Here is a 16,890-nt window from a genome sequence, read left to right as displayed (position 1 = left end):
TTTTGTAATTGTAATACTTTAGATTCCGTAACAATGCAAAGGATTAGAAGCTTTTCCTTAGAAGGTTGAGCTATTTTTCCAAATGCAGCGTTCACGCGTATCTCGAGCTGCGTTTCCACATTGGGCTGCCTGCTTATCCTGCTATCGACCAGGAGTGTGCGATGGAGAAAGTTATCCTTTCATATCGTTTGGCAGTGTAATGCGTTGGCCTGAAAAAATAGTAAACAAAACGCCGCGATTGTAAAGGCTACATGAGATGAAAAGGGAATTGTTTAATGCCAATCGGCTGTAATGACCAAACAATATATGGTATTTTAAATTGACTACAAGGAACCAGAAGTTATTGTACGGTTGTATTGTATCGGCGCTCGTGAGAGATCCCCAGGTGGTCAAAATTAACCCGGAGCCCTCCACTACGGCGCGCCTCATCACCCATGAAGCGTCGGTGCGTTAAACACCATAATGAATCAATTAATCAATCAACTAATCAATCAATGCTGTGTTGTAAAGGATAAAACTGCTTCTAACATTTCAGGGGGTTCCGTTCCCTGTCGCAGCTTTGCGTGTGATAAATGGATTTTGCTCCGTCTGCTTGCCGTCCAAGTGCACCCAACAAACCCTGGAGTTGGTCGTTGGTACGAAGTCGTTGCGATTTATCAGCGGCATCCGCCAATATCTCAACTCGGTGCGTGTTGGGAAGCGATGCAGCAAAAAGACGCCGCAACCGCACTGCATTTTCTCCAGGCAGCGTCGTGCACATGCGTGCTGTCAGCGACAGTTTCTCGCTTTCTCTGGTTGTTCAATAACCCACTACCGCGCAGTGCTGACCAAGCGACGTTTGCGCCTTGAACGGCATCGCAGCATTGGCTAAAACAGTTAAAAGTTCCGCAAAAACTAAGCACACGGTGCGAAATACTCCTGAACTACACAGCGGAGCACACCGCGCCGAGCCGCCGAGAGAACTGGTTTGGGAGTATTTTCCTCCTTTTCCGGCTGCTTATGTAAAATGGTGTATAGCTGCCGTCGGAACCTTCTTTTTTTACTTGTTCATAGAGGAAAGAAGCGCGCCTTTTGCTGTGCCAGTGGCTATAGAGCTAAAAAAGTTATATCGACTTGCAAGCAACCACCCTTAAAAACAAAAGACGGTGCTTTCAGAACGTGTTGCTTATGTTTTGTTCGGTATCAGATACTTGATACGATCCCGGGCCATCTCCCCTATCGTGAAACCTGGAAAGGGACGAAGCATGCAGTGTGTAAATGTATTCTCAGATTGTAAGTCTCTCTCGCGCCACATGGCGGGCGCTGATTGGGCACCGAAACACCGGTGGGAGGAGCAATCTCGCGCTTGCTGAGGCGGTGGCGCCCTCTTTTGCGTTGAACCGTCTTTAAGCAATTAAATGACAGAATGGCCGTAAGTTGCCTTCGTGTCACACGCCGCAGCAAACTAAGAAGTGTACTAAGAAGTAACGCGAGGCGCTGGAAAACGAGTGTCCCAGTGTGTTCCTTTAGATGGAGTTTTTGCCCACGGAGATGAAAAGTTCGAGCGGGAGGTGTTGCAAAACGAGTGTTCCGATGTGTTCTTTTAGTACGCGTTACGTGTTAGCGCGAAATGTTGGAAAACGAGTGTCCCAGTGTTTTAGTACTAAGACTACACGATACTACGACGACATCAGACGCCGACAGCCCGAACCCCTACGGGGCTTCGCTCCTAAAAAAAAAAGTGTTTAGATTTGCTTGGGCCATTGAATATAAAAATACGTTTGAACGTGCCGGTCCATTATGTTTTAGTGGGGCTGTGCTGGGACACCCTCGGGAGTATTGATTGGTTGGCTCCGGATTAATGTTGACCACCTGGGGATCTTTAACGTGCTCTGAAATCTCGAACACATGGGCGTTTTTGCTTTTCACCTCCATCAGAAAAGCGGCCGACGCGGCCGGGATTAGAACCCGCATCCTCGTGCTCAGCAGTACAACGCCTTAGCCCCTGAGCCACTGCGGCGGGTCACCCTCGTGATTAGCTACCCGAGATCGGCGAAAGAAGTTATAAAACGAAAGAAGGATACAAAGGCTTTTTTAGGAGCTATTTGGTATTATCTTGAATTCAATATTAACGTGCGCTGCATATTTGGACGAGGGACGGGGACAGTGAAAAGACAAAACCAAACAATGGTTTGCGCACCATCGTTTGGTTTTGTCTTTTCATTGTCCCCGTCCCTCGTCCAAGTATGCAGCGCACGTTAATATTGAATTCAAGGAAGGAAGGATTGAAGGGAAAAAATAATTTGGATGCGAATATTGAACACGAATTTCGTATGACAGAACTGTTTTGATGTCCGTAAGAAAGGACCTCAGTCCTACAATGGACATAAATAGCCTGATGATGAAGTGAATGGAGTATAGCCCACCATGACTCACCGTGCACACATCTGTGATAATCGATATGTCAACAAGTCTCTGTTACCGTCTTTCTATAGCACACCGCCCGGCGTTGCGCATTTTTCTTTGCAGAATACTACGACCTGCTGCTGTTCCCGGTGCATAACCAGCTCGTAGCTCTCGTGGTGGGCTGTGCGCTGGGCGCGGTCACGATGACCCTGTTGAAGATGATGCCGTTCGGCAGCGACTCCGCCATCGTGTGCGTGGTGTGCGGCACCTACTTGACCTTTTTCCTCCTCGAGGCGTTCAACAGCTCGGGCGTCACCGGGGTCATCGCGTACACCATGGTGGTCACCTCCAACAGGATCGTCTCCTGCACCGAAATGGAGGCCGCACTCGAAGAGTGAGATGCACTCCTCGTAGAATTCCGCGCTCGTAGGGAAGGAGATCCACCTTGGTATTCCGATTTCCTCCTTTGCTCCAGCCTCCAGTCGAGCAGATCCTTGAAAGCGATTTTTGCATGTAGAGGCATTGCAGCGTCCGCCACTCAGCCGAGTAGAGAAAACACATGGAGTGGACGACAGACTAAGAATACGGCCATTGTTTTTTTGGTTAACCGAGGAAATCCTTTTACGGCAGTTTGGCATAACAGTCGTTACAGCGACCACCACCATAGGATAGCTATATGGAGCTTCACAGTAAAAGAACTCTCTAGTTGTATAAAAGTGCAAAGGGCCCTACAGAGCCCAGTCAGCCACTTTGTATTTCGGGCGTTTACGGGGTACATTGAAAAAGTACACCGTGCACGTGTTGCAGCTACTGGTCGGTGATGTTCGACATGACCGGGGCGATGACCACCTTCATCTGCGCCTCGTACACGGCCACCTTGCTCACCAACTACTTCCGCACCCTCGACTGGCCGGACATCCTGCTCTACACTGTCGCCAAGATCGCTATGCGGTGCGTACTTCTTCAGGGCCTTGCTGCCAAAGTCGTTATTCTGTACTAAAATTTGGCGGGAAAAATTACGGATACATCTTTCCGTAGGTTCTGCGAGAGGCGCGAAGCAAATTTAGGACGTTCCTGTAAACCCTTGCCCGCCGTGAGATATTTATTCAATTTATTTTGAATTAAGTGATACTGTATTTCATGGCCAGAACTACTTAATTCCTGCGATGGCCGCCCGTCCCGGGGCATCGCGTGAGAATGTCCCGAAAACGTCGGCATTCACTGTAAGAGATGAAACGTCGTTTTCAAACTCCACATTATCGTGTTTCCAACTTAGTAGGAGTAGAAAAGCTTTTCGTGGCGATAAAATTTTCCTGACAGCAATCCAAAACACAGCTCAGGAGAAGTTGCCTTGCAGAAGTTTTAAACGCCGGCTATTGAAATTTTAAAAATAGCGCCAAGAAACTTGCACAGCACCGTGACGCCACAACATAAACGCCGGAATATCGGAGTTCTGCAGCATATGCTCGGCACATCAAATTTGACCACTTTCATTCGCAGCTTCGAAGCAGCTGCAAATGCGTTTGCATTGCCAGAAACTGCCGTACGTGAATCAAACACGCGGGAAAGGAATTTCAGACGAGAGAGATAGAGAGAGAGACAACTTTATTACGCAATAATGCGAGAGTGGTTCCTCAGTCCAGGAGCGAATGCGAGAACAAAGCAGTGAGGGGTTCCTCTCCACCTTCCTTTAACCCGGCATTAGGTACTCACTCGGTGCTGCATCAACAAAGTGGGATATATCCCACTTTGCTGATAGCAATCGGCTACCAGGTTACGGATAGTTAGCACTAAGTCATGGCGAAGGGCTTCCTTCGTATAAAAACTGTGGTTGATTCCTCTGTGATAGGGATCAGTAAAACACGAAAGTGCAATGTGCAGCGAAATCTGCAGCTGAGCATGATTTGCGGATCGGCGGCTGTCTTGTGGGTGTGCTTGGCGAGCGACGTCCTACTGGCAGGTCGCTTCGGCAAAGGTGTACTGGCGTCGTTTCCGTGACGGATATGACGTCAGTGAGATCTTGGTGTAACCCGGCTGGTGTCAGTTTTAACACTTTCGTGTTAAAACTGACAAGCCTAAGTATAACGTATTCTTTAGTACTAAAGGTTGCTTCCCCGCAAAAAGAACGTGTGTGCAGGGGTGCACCCTTTACAGGCTGCTTGTTTCGTTTTACTGGCGTCACTTCCGTGACAGATACGACGTCAGCGAAATCTTCGTGTATCCGGGAATAAGACACTTTCGTGCTAAAACAATGCCTATTCGATATTATACCGGCCAAGACACTATTTTAAAAGAAATTTCTGCTGAAAAGGCCCAGCATACTTGTTTTTAACGTTCTTTTGATGTCTCTCCCATTCAAATCATGGCCCAGTGTTCGTCTTACTTCGATGTAGACTGCATGCTGTTTTTCAATGTGGTTAACGATGCCTTCAGGGGGTTCTGCGGAACATTCTCTCGCGGAAACCTTCCTCCGGGTTGAAAGCAAGCTAATCGCTCGACCGTCGCAGCTGCCTGGCGGTGCTGGCGCTGTACCCGGTGATCGGCCACTTCGGCTACCGCATCTCGGCCAGGCAGGCCATCGTGCTCGCCGGTATAGGCCTCAAGGGCACCTACACCGTGTGCCTGGCCACGCTGTACCACATCAGCTTTCAGGACAGCCACACCGAGAACATCACCAAGGTGCGTTTCCCCACTCTTACCTAGCAACACGTCATACGCTGGCTACCCTTTCCTTTGGCACAATATTGCTAGAAAGGGGCGGGATTTGTCAGCCCGTTGTCCCAGTTTAAACCCAGAAAACGGCTCGTTCATCGTCACGTCAATGTGACCTTCAACCTAGACCAAGGTCAAGCCAGCACCTCGTGCAATTGCACAGTGAAAGCGTCCAATCGCTGGTTGCTTACCAGGGGAGGAGTGCGGATAGAGAGGCAGAGTGAAGGAGAGGAGGCGCGTGCCATCGGGAAATGATACAAGGAGCTGCTTACTACACCCATGTTTACTGCGCGTTCGCGCCTACAGCGCCTACTGCTTGTATTCACTGGCGAGGTGCGCATGCAGGCAACCATGTGAGTGCGCCGTCACGTCGGCTCCGCGGGATGGCGGTACTTGTCCGTGCTAAGCACATGACTGTGCTGCACGTTACAAACTCTAGCTCACCGAATACACAGAATTGCCTCGAGTTCAATGCGAGTGCTATTAATGACATCTCTGTTGACACCACCGTTGAGAATCGGGTTGAAATGGAGAATACGACGCACGCCGGTGTTTTTTATTCTTCGGCGTGCGGGCACCCTGGTCCAAGCCGCGCCATGTCCATGGCGCATTGGCCATGTCTGCGGACGTTTCCAGTGTTGCCAAGCGAAGAAATTGGCTGCTAAACTTTTCAACGAATACCACCTATACAGTAGAATCTCGATAAACGGAAATCGCTTAAACGAAATTGCTGCTTAAACGGAACAGTAGCCTGTAAGTTGGTTGGTTTAATATTCAGATAACGTAAAAAAAAAAACTCTCCGTAACCGGAACTAAAATTGCTGCGTCACCATGTAAACGTAACCACAAATAGAACTTTTTGTGAAACCCATTGGCATGAGAATCAGCTTCAGCTTGTTTCAGTCGTTCGGTCTCTATTCAAAAACGCCGAGGTTGCAGGGCTCAACTCCCGCCTCCTCGTTCGTGCCATCGTGGTGCTGTTCGCGCTTCATTACCCCGTTGCCGTCTTCTAAACTCGGTGCCTCGTAAGCAGTCGCGAAGTTGAGACCTCTAGCCTCCACGAAGATGCAGTTGCAAGGACTCAAACAAAAATATTTGAAGCAATTTTTAGTGCACAGCGACTCATTGTTGCCAAATCATCTTTGTGAATGCTGTGCCTAAACCTCTTGTAGATTTCTTGCTTTCTGAAAAACTGTCATTCACATTCTAGTGCTTAGAGTTCCATGAAATGGTATTAAGAGTGTGTAGGCACATAAATTTGCCCTTTCAAACATCTAACTGCTGTTAAACGGGACTAATTTTTTCGGTCCCTTGAAGTTCTGTTTATCGAGAGTCTACTGTATTTTGTCGTGGAGAGCAATTGTGTGCACGTACACTGCGCGCGAACACCGAGCTCTCGCTTGGCAAACTTCGTTTAACCGCGTTCAGAAACCACCATTTTCAACCACGGCAAAGCTGGTCATGACCAGCGGGCCCGTTACGGGGTGCTCATTATGTTTTTCAGTACACATCAGTCTACGTATCTTTTTTGTTAAACTTGCGCAAGAGTTGATTGCGTGAAGCTGCAGTAAACATGCCTGACAAATAACTGCCGAATAATAATGCCGGCGCCCGCGGGCTCGTGCCAATAATATCGCGAAGCGGTGTTCGCGGAAAAAGCACTTATCCGGTAACTGTCCCTCTTTTGCTTTCAGTCATTCATGTACGTCACCTCGGACATGGTCATCACCCAGTTCATAAACGCCTCCCTCGTTCCGTTCCTGCTGAAAAAGCTTGGTGAGTTAAGTGGCCACCAAGTCCAATAACTAACTACGCTTTGAAGCCGCAGCCGTTTCAGGCCCCCCGATATACGTTGGGCATATACAGTTGCTCCAAGAGTGGCGTTTTGCTGCGCAGGCATTCTGGACGTGTCCGAGGTGGAATGGCACACCATGAAGGACGCCGTGGCGTACCTGCAGGAGTCGGTGGACGCGTCGGTGCACGTGAGCCGCAACAACCCTTACTTCCTGGTGGCGGACAAGACCTGGGTGACGCGCAACACGCGCATCCACAACCCGCTCGAAGGCAGGCTCCTATTCAAGGCCAGTGCTCCCTTCTCGCTTTTCGCTCTTCCTTTTCGCATCCTCCTTCCCCCAACCATACCCGTAATGCAGAACAGGATGAAATGCTATACGTCCTGCTGTGTTCGTTTTTTAGAGCGAAGCTGTTTACCTCGCCCCTGTAAGCATGCCCCGCATGCGCTCCCAGGAAGTATCCAAACCGGGAAATGTCCGTGTGCAGAAATCGGGGGTAGCGAGAGAAGGCGCGGCAGAACGTTTCATAGCACGATGCGTTCCTAGTCGCTGTGCAAGCTTAAACTGCACCGTAAGAGACCGGAAGAACTAAGTCAGATGAGCTAACACACAAGCAGCGAAATTCTTTCCCATCGTCGACTTTCCCATTACACGATCGGCACGAACGAGCAGCGCCGCAACGTGTCAGTTCGAGGCCGTTCGACAGCGTTAGGGCGGACCTCCAGCAAAATGTCTCGATCGGCAGGATTACAAAGCCTTTCAAAAACAAAAACTGTGGTTGATTTCTCTGTCATAGGAATCGGTAAAACACGAAAGTGAAATGTGCAGCGAAATCTGAAGGTAAGCATGGTTTGCGGGTAGGAGGCTGTCTTGTGGGTGTGCTTGGCGAGCGACGTCCGGCTGGCGGGTCGCTTCAGCAAAGGTGTACTGGAGTCATTTTCGTGACGGATATGACGTCAGAGAAATCTTGGTGTATGCCGACATAAAACAGTTTCGTGTTAAAATATAAAACCCGAAAGTGAACAACCCTAAGAATATAGTACTCTTTAATATTAAAAGTTGCTTCCCCGCAAGGAGACCCTGTGTGCAGGGGTGCACCCTTTACAGGCCGCTTGCTCCGTTGTACTGGCGTCACTTCCCTGACGGATATGACGCTAGCGAAATCTTTGTGTATCCGGGAATAAAACACTTTCGTGTTAAAATTCGTGGCGGAAGCAAGGTATCTCAGGCGTTCCATTGGACACTCGGTCTTTCACATGCATAACCATAAGAAAGGCCTAGGTGACCTAGGGCTTCTTATTTCGTGAATGCGTACAAGACAATGAAATCTAAACTGTTTAGCGAGTTAATCTGCCGCAATATGAATTGTCCAACCCTTGAATCTTTATAGAGGGAACTCCGGTAAAATTAGGCTGTGCGTGATGCATTATAACTCCACTTTTTGTTCGTTATGGCTCAAACAGAGCAACTTGTGCGGCAGCCGAATAACCGCGTGATGATCGCTAGATGGGCTGCAACGCCAGGTGCACATGCTTTGCAGTATAGCTATAACCTCAATGTTCCTATTCCACACCTTCGCTCACCACTGTTCCAAGAGGAACGGGAATACCAGGGCATCTTGTTCCTATATGTTGCCAGCGCTGAAACTGTGGATGTACCATAGTGTGGCTAAGTTCCCACAAGAAAACGTTTAGAAATGGCTTCTTCTAATGCTCTGTGGTTTTCTTACTAGCTGCGAGATATTTTAAACCAGGTCATAAATTTCTTCTTGATGATCCACAGCCCACCAGCCTGAAAATGAAAGCATGCAGCTTCCTCTGAAGCATTTCCATTGAAGAAATCTAGTAATCTGACTCCGGGGCCCGATACCCGCGACTGTAGCATCGGTCTTGTTCCTAGTTTATTATAGCTCTCAACTAGCATATTTTGCTATTTCAAACTGCGTACGTAGGCTAAACAGCTCTTCCTTGTTTTTTATAAAAGATGAATTTTTATTCGTGTTTTGACTACATTCGATGTCTTGAATAATGCCACCCTGCCGACAGCTCGAGTGGAGGCTCAAGTAATTGAACCAAATCACATCATGTTTTATTTGCCATTATACACGGTAGATTAGAGGGCGGCCTCCATAATTCAAATGTAGTTTGAGGTAGCCCCGAAAATATTATTTCGTTCTTTCAAGCCCCCTCCTCGCCGTAACTATCGCATACACATGGGGGTAATCTATTATGTTTCCGAATGTCCTGTCGTGCAATCCAGTAGTAGCCGCATATTGCATTTAGGTCCACACTAACGCGCATATTTACACGTGCCCATGAGGCTCGTTTTCAAGGCGTCCCTACAAGCTTAGGTCTAGGACGATTTTTTTCTTTGTGCTGTGTGGAGTAAAAAGCAACTTTGAGCCGTTTGTTTCATGCAGATAAGCGGACGCTACCAGCTGCGCTCATTGCTTAAGAAAAAGTATGCCCAGACGGTAGCAGTGGAGAATGTCCTCCGCATAGAATCCGTAAGTCCTGTTACGCGCATTCTAATATCCTTACTGCTGTGCTTAAGTGTTTACCCTCAAGTCGAGGAAAATAGTTTGAAGGGATTCACTCCATTCGTAAAGGTTGGTGCTGACGTGATCATGTCAACGAACGCAAGCGGAGAAATGCGAAACGACACCTGGTAATGAGTGTATCAAGTTGGTCATCCCCACCTCGTTGAGGTCTAATCACCGTAAGAAAAGTTGCATATGAATCGTAACTGCTTCTTGACGCTAGCATTTACACAATTGGTGAGGGTTAGTATACACCTGAACACTTTTGAGCCAAATGTACACGGGTGTTTTTAAAGCTGACACTTGAAAAAGACAATGATCCCGCGTGATTTTTTTAAAAGTGGAAGTGCCTGTACGGCCGTGCGGAATGGTCATGAAGCGATTTTTTAGATTTTAGTCTTGTCTGATTTTATTTATGCTTGTTAAGATTTTCATCTCTCTTTTTTGGCTGTATCATTTTCCCGTGTGCTTCCGGTGCACGTTTTTGACGGTGAACTCTAAATGCTGGTATTCAGGGGCAAGCGGTTACGTTTGAACGCGAAAATGTCCTTTGACGCTTTGGCGACGAGCTAAGCGGAAGAAGCTTCGATAGAGATTTGCCCTTATCACTATAAGTATTATTTGTGCCCTCCGAAATTTTATCGCCATCCTCCCTACTTATATCGCTGTTCCGTTCATGTACTTTACGCCGGAAATTGCTAGCTTTGCCATCGACGACAAGACGATCACGAAATTAGTCACGTCGTCGCAAGCTTTAGATCGGGGTAACTGGAATTTCAGGTTGTCGGCACATGCTCCTACCGCTGTGTACCGTATTCGCCTTTTAAGTACGACACGGAACGTATTTGAAGGAACTACGTGTAATTTATGTACCGCGGTGCATAAGGGATAACAGAATAACGTGATATATAACACCTACGGTGGACCTACAAAGATTTCCAGTGTCTAGCTGGCATCAGCGGAATTAACCCGTTGCCAAGAACTATGCGAAAGAGGACCCTTCGCGCAGTTGAACAAGCAGTAGATGTTATAGGGAAGGAAAGGTAAAGAGAATTCATTAGGTCAGCTCTCGCGGTCGTAGCTGAAACCGACATATTCAATTCCGCTCCTTGATTGGCTGGTCCATCATGGCGTATTGCTACACGCAATAGCTCGCACAAGGATTCCACTTGTTGGATCATAGTCTGCAAGAGACAAGTGGCTATCGATTTTACATATAGTCCCCAAAGCATATACAAGAAAACATTGTAACAGTAAAATATAGCTGCCATCGCATTTCATAAAAGATTGAATGAAGCTCTGTTTACCTAAAGGTTAGCAACTTAGGTTAGCCGCTGAGGTGCCGCGCAGCATACTCCTTGGATGTAGTACGTCTTTTGCTCAGACGAAGCTCTGACAATCAGCAGCCCTGATATTCAGCAGCTTGACTGTATAACGGCAAGTGCTATATCTACATTTGCGACTCTTCTGGCAGGTGAGCTACGCTAGGCAGCACAGGCAAGGAGTCATCCGAAGACAGACCAAGATGGCCTTGCTGGCGGCGTTGCAGTACCCGTTCGACAAGAAAATGTAAGCCGAATAGCAAGACCCACATTTGAGACTCAGGACAATTTCGTCATGGGAACAGACTTGAGGGCTTTTTTTTTTTTCAATGTGAACGCGTTAAATGGCCCGTTGAGCGTGAAAGCCAGCGTTAGCGTTGGCGCCGGAAGCTGACAAACTGCTTCCACGCCCCTGCAAAGCGTTCTCTGGCATTAGCTTCGCATTAATATAAATACAAGTATCGCGCTGCTAAGCGCCGACGGGACTGATGCAGAGCCACTTAGGAAGCGTAGAGTGCAACTGTGTCTGCGGGTACGGTGTTCTGCTGCAAATGAAGGAACGGCCCTGCTGAACTCACTCAGCGGCGCAGCAGTTCGGAGTGGTTATGGTGAAGGTTTCCGTGGCTAAAATCCCAAAGATCATCTCCGGCGACACACCGAGCGTAGACTAACAATTTTAAGCACATGGTAAAAAGTTCGCACAAAATTAAAAGGGTGGCGTACAGGGCCTCCATTTGTTACAGAACTGCTTATGTTGCCCCTGAAAGCATGTCTTTTTAGCAATGCTTTTGTGTTTAGAGGCAAAGCCGATATTAAATGGATCGTTGTAAGCTTGTTTTTCGTAAGCTGGCTTCCGCACACTGGGTGTTGCAGAGTGAAGCCGATCCGTCTGCGGAGGTAGTGTGGTTACTAGCGCAGTGTATACTCCTCTCAACCGCCGCCGCCTCTTTCATGAGTGGTGCACACAGTCCAGCGCAATAACAGACAAGGACTCGAAAAGACAACACAAAGCACTAGTCCTCGTGCTGTGTCTTTTCTAGTATATTTTTGCGCTGGACTATACGTAATAGTATACCAACTGGGCCAGTCATCTACGCGTATACTTGTCGCCGTGCGCAGCGTGTCCCCCCCCCCCCCCCTTCCCCACCTGTCACTGCGCGATTTTGCGCGCTCATTGGCGGCTAACTACGCGGCACCCTACTGACGTCGTTTTTTTCTACCCACCACTCGCGTGTGTCCTTTGTGACGTAGAGAACGCGCCACTGTCCTTATAATTAAACATAGCAAATTCCCAATATAGCTAAGCCCTAATGTTGCGAAGCCCATTACAGCGTCAGCATCGCTGCACGTCCCTCTTCACAGGGTGTGGGGAAGGGGAGGGGAAGGAGGGGGGGGGGGGGAATCGGGGGGGGGGGGCTCCGATTTTTCTACCCATTCTGAGTGCACGCCCGAAAAAAAAACGTTATTCTATAAACTTGGTTAGTGCTGCATTGCTGCCAAAAATAAATGCAACGAAGGTTGCAGTCAACACCGCCTGCGTGATTGTCTAATCAATTAAAATTGCGCATTCGCAGATACCTGGACGTGGACATCATTGGCTCACTTGTCAGCATTCCTCAGTGGGTTACATGGGCGGTAAGTTGGCGCTGAAATTGGCGCACGGGGAACTACTGCGAATTAGATAGTCGAACTGGGGAGTAAAAAAATTTCTCGTAAAACTCGGTGTTTCGATATTGGAACTTCCAACAACAAATATCACGCAATTTTACTGCTTGGGGGAAGCGAAAAAAATTAATGGAACCAGATTAGTTGCTGAGGTATCTGAGACACGACTACAACTTAAATAATTTAAGAAACAACCGACAGGTAACCGGTAATATTGTACGCACAAAACAAGAGTGGACCACGTGTACGGTATAGGAACTGGTTAGTTTGCAAGTGCACTCCTTTGCGCACCGATTTAAAATCCTCTCTCATTACTTCTCCACCAACCTTAACAAAAATACAGTGGAGCTGAACATAGGTGCACAAAAATCTTCAAATAATACGAATACAATACGTTGCTGTAATCTAATTGTGTGATAAGGTGCACGAATACAGAGCCGCCAAGTTCATTTTTATCTAATTTTTTCTCTGAAGTGTGCAGGAATTTAAGGATGTAAAGGCAACGATAAAAACAAACACGTCAATTCTATGGAGTACTCAAACATAAAGAAATGCTGAATATGCAAGCATAAATAATTGTACGTACTATTGTGTGGTGTTGAGGAAAATAAACTGATGGGAGAGCATCTGGCTAACATTTTTTGCGCTCTAGATATTTTCAATCGTTCTTTTTCACGCAAGGCGCTCATTTTTCTACTATAAGCTAAAACAGGTGGAGTGGAACTGCGTTATTGTAACTATTAAAAGCAGGATCTTAGAGAGTTAAACCAGTGCATTGACTTCGAGTTTCAAAGCCTGAAAAACGGGGCTAGTGTGAACATATTGTGAAACATTTTCAAACCTGCACGCAGATTTACTTTATAGCATGCGTAATTCTCTTATTTTTGTTTTTGTCGCCGTGATGGGTAATGTGTAAAGGTAGCTACAGCAGAGGCATAAATTTGCACTTTTATGTGTTGAAATACAATTCGAGTTCCCAGTTACATAAAAAAAATCAATATTTTGGCAGGCCCAATAACAGCTTGTGTTTGAATGCTCCGAGTCGTGTACATTTAAAGATATCACCAACAGTTTTAACCAAAGAAACAACTTCTACTTCTGCTTAACCAAGTTCGAATTCGTTGTTGCCGCGGCCGAAACAAAACTGTCTTTCAATAACATGGCTATTAGCGCAAGTACATTGTACAAAACAAAAGTAGGAACACTGACACACACAACGATGACAGTTGATTCAAAATTTTCTGCCTGGTACATTTTGTCCAACCCGGCACGTTCGCGGTCAAACATAATACACGTGCCCGCGGGGATAACCACCGGCCCGTGTCTGATGTTGGCATTATTTTACGAGGCTGACTTTGCAGGGAGTGTTCGGTAGCAACGGGGTGCAGTGGCTCCCACAGAACTATCGATGCCTAAACAAAGATAGGTGCTCTGCGTTCATCCTGTGCGTAAGATCTCACGAGTCGTCAGTTGTCCAAGGACCGCTTGTGCAGAATCCTAGTTTGGCAGACGTGTACGGTAGGGAAAAGAAGGGTGCATCCCAGCGAAGGCGATCGCGTGTGGTGACGGTGGTGCAGAAGGACCATTTGGGAGAACCGCCCCACCAGGAGACGAAGCTGGACGACGAGTCGGCGTCCGTTTCCGAGAAGGTGGCGAAGGCCCTGAACGACCGCCTCATGGACCTGTTCGAGCACGAGTGCTACGAGGTCGTCATCACCAACACCACGCTCGCCTTCGTGCTGCTCCTGGCGGGCCTGCTGCGCGCCGCGTCTTACACCGATGCTCGATACCTCACACTCGTCATGTTCGCCCAGTTCGTCTACCTGGTCGTCTTCTTCCTCGAGGTCGCCACAATGGTCAGCACCGTGTCGCGTTATTGGGCTCTGCCGACACGCTGGGACAAGCCACCTATGCAACTGTTTCGGCTTTCATTGGCTTGATAATTTGGCTTCAGGATGGCAAAATTCCCTTGAGTCATAGAGCAGGAGAGAAATAAATTATAGGAAGCGTACTACCCTAGCGTTTCACATGACATTGAAAACGAGAGGCATGTTTGTCGCAGCTTAAATGTGAACTTACTTCAGCATTTATTTTTTGGCGGAAGAGGCCTTCAGAAACAGAAAATCCGAGAGCACGTTCATGGGCCTCATTTCAATTCCAATATTTTCCTTGGCGCAGACTATTTAAAGTGTTTGCTTAAACTGTTTGCATAAAGTAAGCGTTTCAGCTTTGTATATGGAGCCAACCGGATACAAAACTACCAGTAACTGAGGCTTATCATGCCTCCGTCGATTCAGTCGCCAATTCCACGACCATCGCTGTTGCAAACCCCAAAGTCATACGTTTACCCTTAAAAAAAAATTAGTGCTGACGCCTTGTAGACGAAGATAGCTACATCATTTTATTTTAGTATCTTTGTCTTGCCGGTTTTACGCTGCGCGCGATGTAGAGAATGGTAAAGAGCCAACCACTCACGTGACCAGTACATGCATGCCGGTAGGACAGACATAAACACCGCACATCACTCAAACCTAGCCTGCTGTGCACTGAGCTGGGTTTCTGAACGCGAGGATAAAGGAAACGCTCAGATTGAAGAGCCAGGTAGAACTTCAAACGGACGCTCTCATGACTCACGTTCGGATTGTCCTATTCCCAGCGTACGTAGCAAACTAACATCTGTCACACGTTCCGTGCATACACCCTTTCGGGACACAGTACGAAGTATCCCGCTTAATGACCATCTTGCCCAGTTGATGGCAGTTATACCCGCCACAGATGCTTACATTGGACCGCACGCGCAGATTGCATGCGCTCTTCCCTCGACCTCCTCTGCACACGACTAACGCCGGTCCACCGATTGGTAGCAACGTTTGGCTGGCACTGTTAGTTGGTAAGAATTACCGTGTATCCCCTCATCAAAGTTTACAAAAAGTTCCTAAGGAAGCAGGAGCATACAATACAGGTAGTAACAAAAGCTGTGATATATACAACCCGGCACAGGATGTTTAACTCACACCGACGGAACAGAAGCGCGTGGGACGTAAGGCGCCAACGTGCCCATTGACATTCAAGTTTGATCGGCTGGCATTGGATTGTCTCTCAGCTTTTTTGTTTGTACACGTTTCACGATAAAATTATTGCATGTATGTTTTCCTAAACTTGTATGAGCTGGTTTCGCATTCGTCCCAGAATTTCTGACCACTTCCTTAGCATTTGCCAGAAAAGGGCGCAGCTTCGGGTGCAAGACTGGAGAAAAAACAGAGCTGGTGGCCTATCTCCCTTCGTCGGAGACCCGGCTGTTCAAAGCCAATGCTACGGATCACCCAAAGAAACTAATGCTGTGCACCCGGAATGCGATGATAGCTTAATCGGATAGACGCCGATTTTAGAATGCGGAGCAGTATTCCTCTCTAGCAGTATACCTTTTCACCGCGAGGCAATACACCTTACCAACAAAAACAATTTTCGTGTCCACGCCAGCAGAATACTCTCAGGCTAAATAAAAGAACTTGCCGGCACCGCTAGGAATCGAACCTGGACCCGAAAAATAAACGGAGCGATAGCCCGCTGTTTCACCGTCTAAGCCAGTGGTTCTCAAATGGGGGTCCGCGGACTCCAGGGGGTCCGCGAGAACATTTGAGGGGTCCGCCAAGCCTCGCTCAAAGCTACACCCCCCCCCCCTCCCGCCATATTTTTCTCGATTTTGCTAACTAGCACTTTCTTGCAGTGCAAAAAGGTGGCTTCGCCACATTACGTGTACGCTTAGTTTCTCCGCGTAGCACATATTTTAACATCTGCTTTTTGCGCAGCACGCCAGCTATGAGAAGAAAAGAAACAGACACAGAAAAGGCAGACTTATAGATTCAAGAGCAAATTGTTCAGCATTATGACGCGCATCGTCATTAACGTCAAGCAGAAAAGGCGGGAATCGGATAAGTGTGTGGGCGACGTAAGCTGCAACTACAAATTGTTTGACATTACGACACCGATCAACATATGCTCCATCGTGGGGTCCCCCGTCACTTTCGCAAGCCCCAGAGGGGTCCCCGGAGCAGTAATGGTTGAGAACCACTGGTCTAAGCTATGCCCAGGCAAAGAGACGGGGAGACGTACGGTGTACTCAACGAGCACAGCGGCGGGTCTACCACCTGCGCTCATTCGAAGCCCTCGTGGGATGTGCGAACCGCATAATGTATGATAACGGCATCCACGTAGTTCGAATTATCGGCAAACTAAACAGCGTTTGGGGAAGGGTAGGGCATTTCTTGGCGGTGAGCCATTAAACGAGAGTGAGGGTAGGCAGTAAGAGAGCCTCAGCCGAGCGTGCCGCCTTCCTCCTCACCCGTCACAAGAAGCTCCTCTCCGTTTTTTTTTTTCTTCCCTCGTGCTGCGTTCGGTCACTCCGTTACGCGACGCCGCCACCACGAAACCCAGGTAACGGCTGCCAGAGAGTCTGGTTTCACTGCCTTGAGCC

The 16,890-nt window shown here is 47.9% G+C and overlaps 1 protein-coding gene across 1 annotated transcript in view; it reads left to right on the top strand.

The window, feature by feature from the left end:
* The window catches only part of LOC144179730 (sperm-specific sodium:proton exchanger-like), a 61,402-nt gene that overhangs the window by 27,688 nt on the left and 16,824 nt on the right, over positions 1-16,890 (top strand). Inside the window, exons 5-12 of the mRNA XM_077708173.1 lie at positions 2,509-2,779; positions 3,193-3,336; positions 4,893-5,064; positions 6,792-6,873; positions 6,994-7,178; positions 10,904-10,998; positions 12,326-12,386; positions 13,910-14,272. Of these exons, the coding sequence (XP_077564299.1) occupies positions 2,509-2,779; positions 3,193-3,336; positions 4,893-5,064; positions 6,792-6,873; positions 6,994-7,178; positions 10,904-10,998; positions 12,326-12,386; positions 13,910-14,272 (1,373 nt within the window). The remainder of the gene's footprint in view (positions 1-2,508; positions 2,780-3,192; positions 3,337-4,892; positions 5,065-6,791; positions 6,874-6,993; positions 7,179-10,903; positions 10,999-12,325; positions 12,387-13,909; positions 14,273-16,890) is intronic.

Source organism: Haemaphysalis longicornis, unplaced genomic scaffold (genome assembly GCF_048455015.1).
Source record: "Haemaphysalis longicornis isolate Haplotype H1 unplaced genomic scaffold, Haemaphysalis longicornis Haplotype H1 scaffold_4, whole genome shotgun sequence".
Classification (NCBI taxonomy): Eukaryota; Metazoa; Arthropoda; class Arachnida; order Ixodida; family Ixodidae; genus Haemaphysalis; species Haemaphysalis longicornis.
The sequence above is the reverse complement of the archived record's forward strand: the minus strand, read 5'-3'. Positions and strand labels throughout refer to the sequence as shown.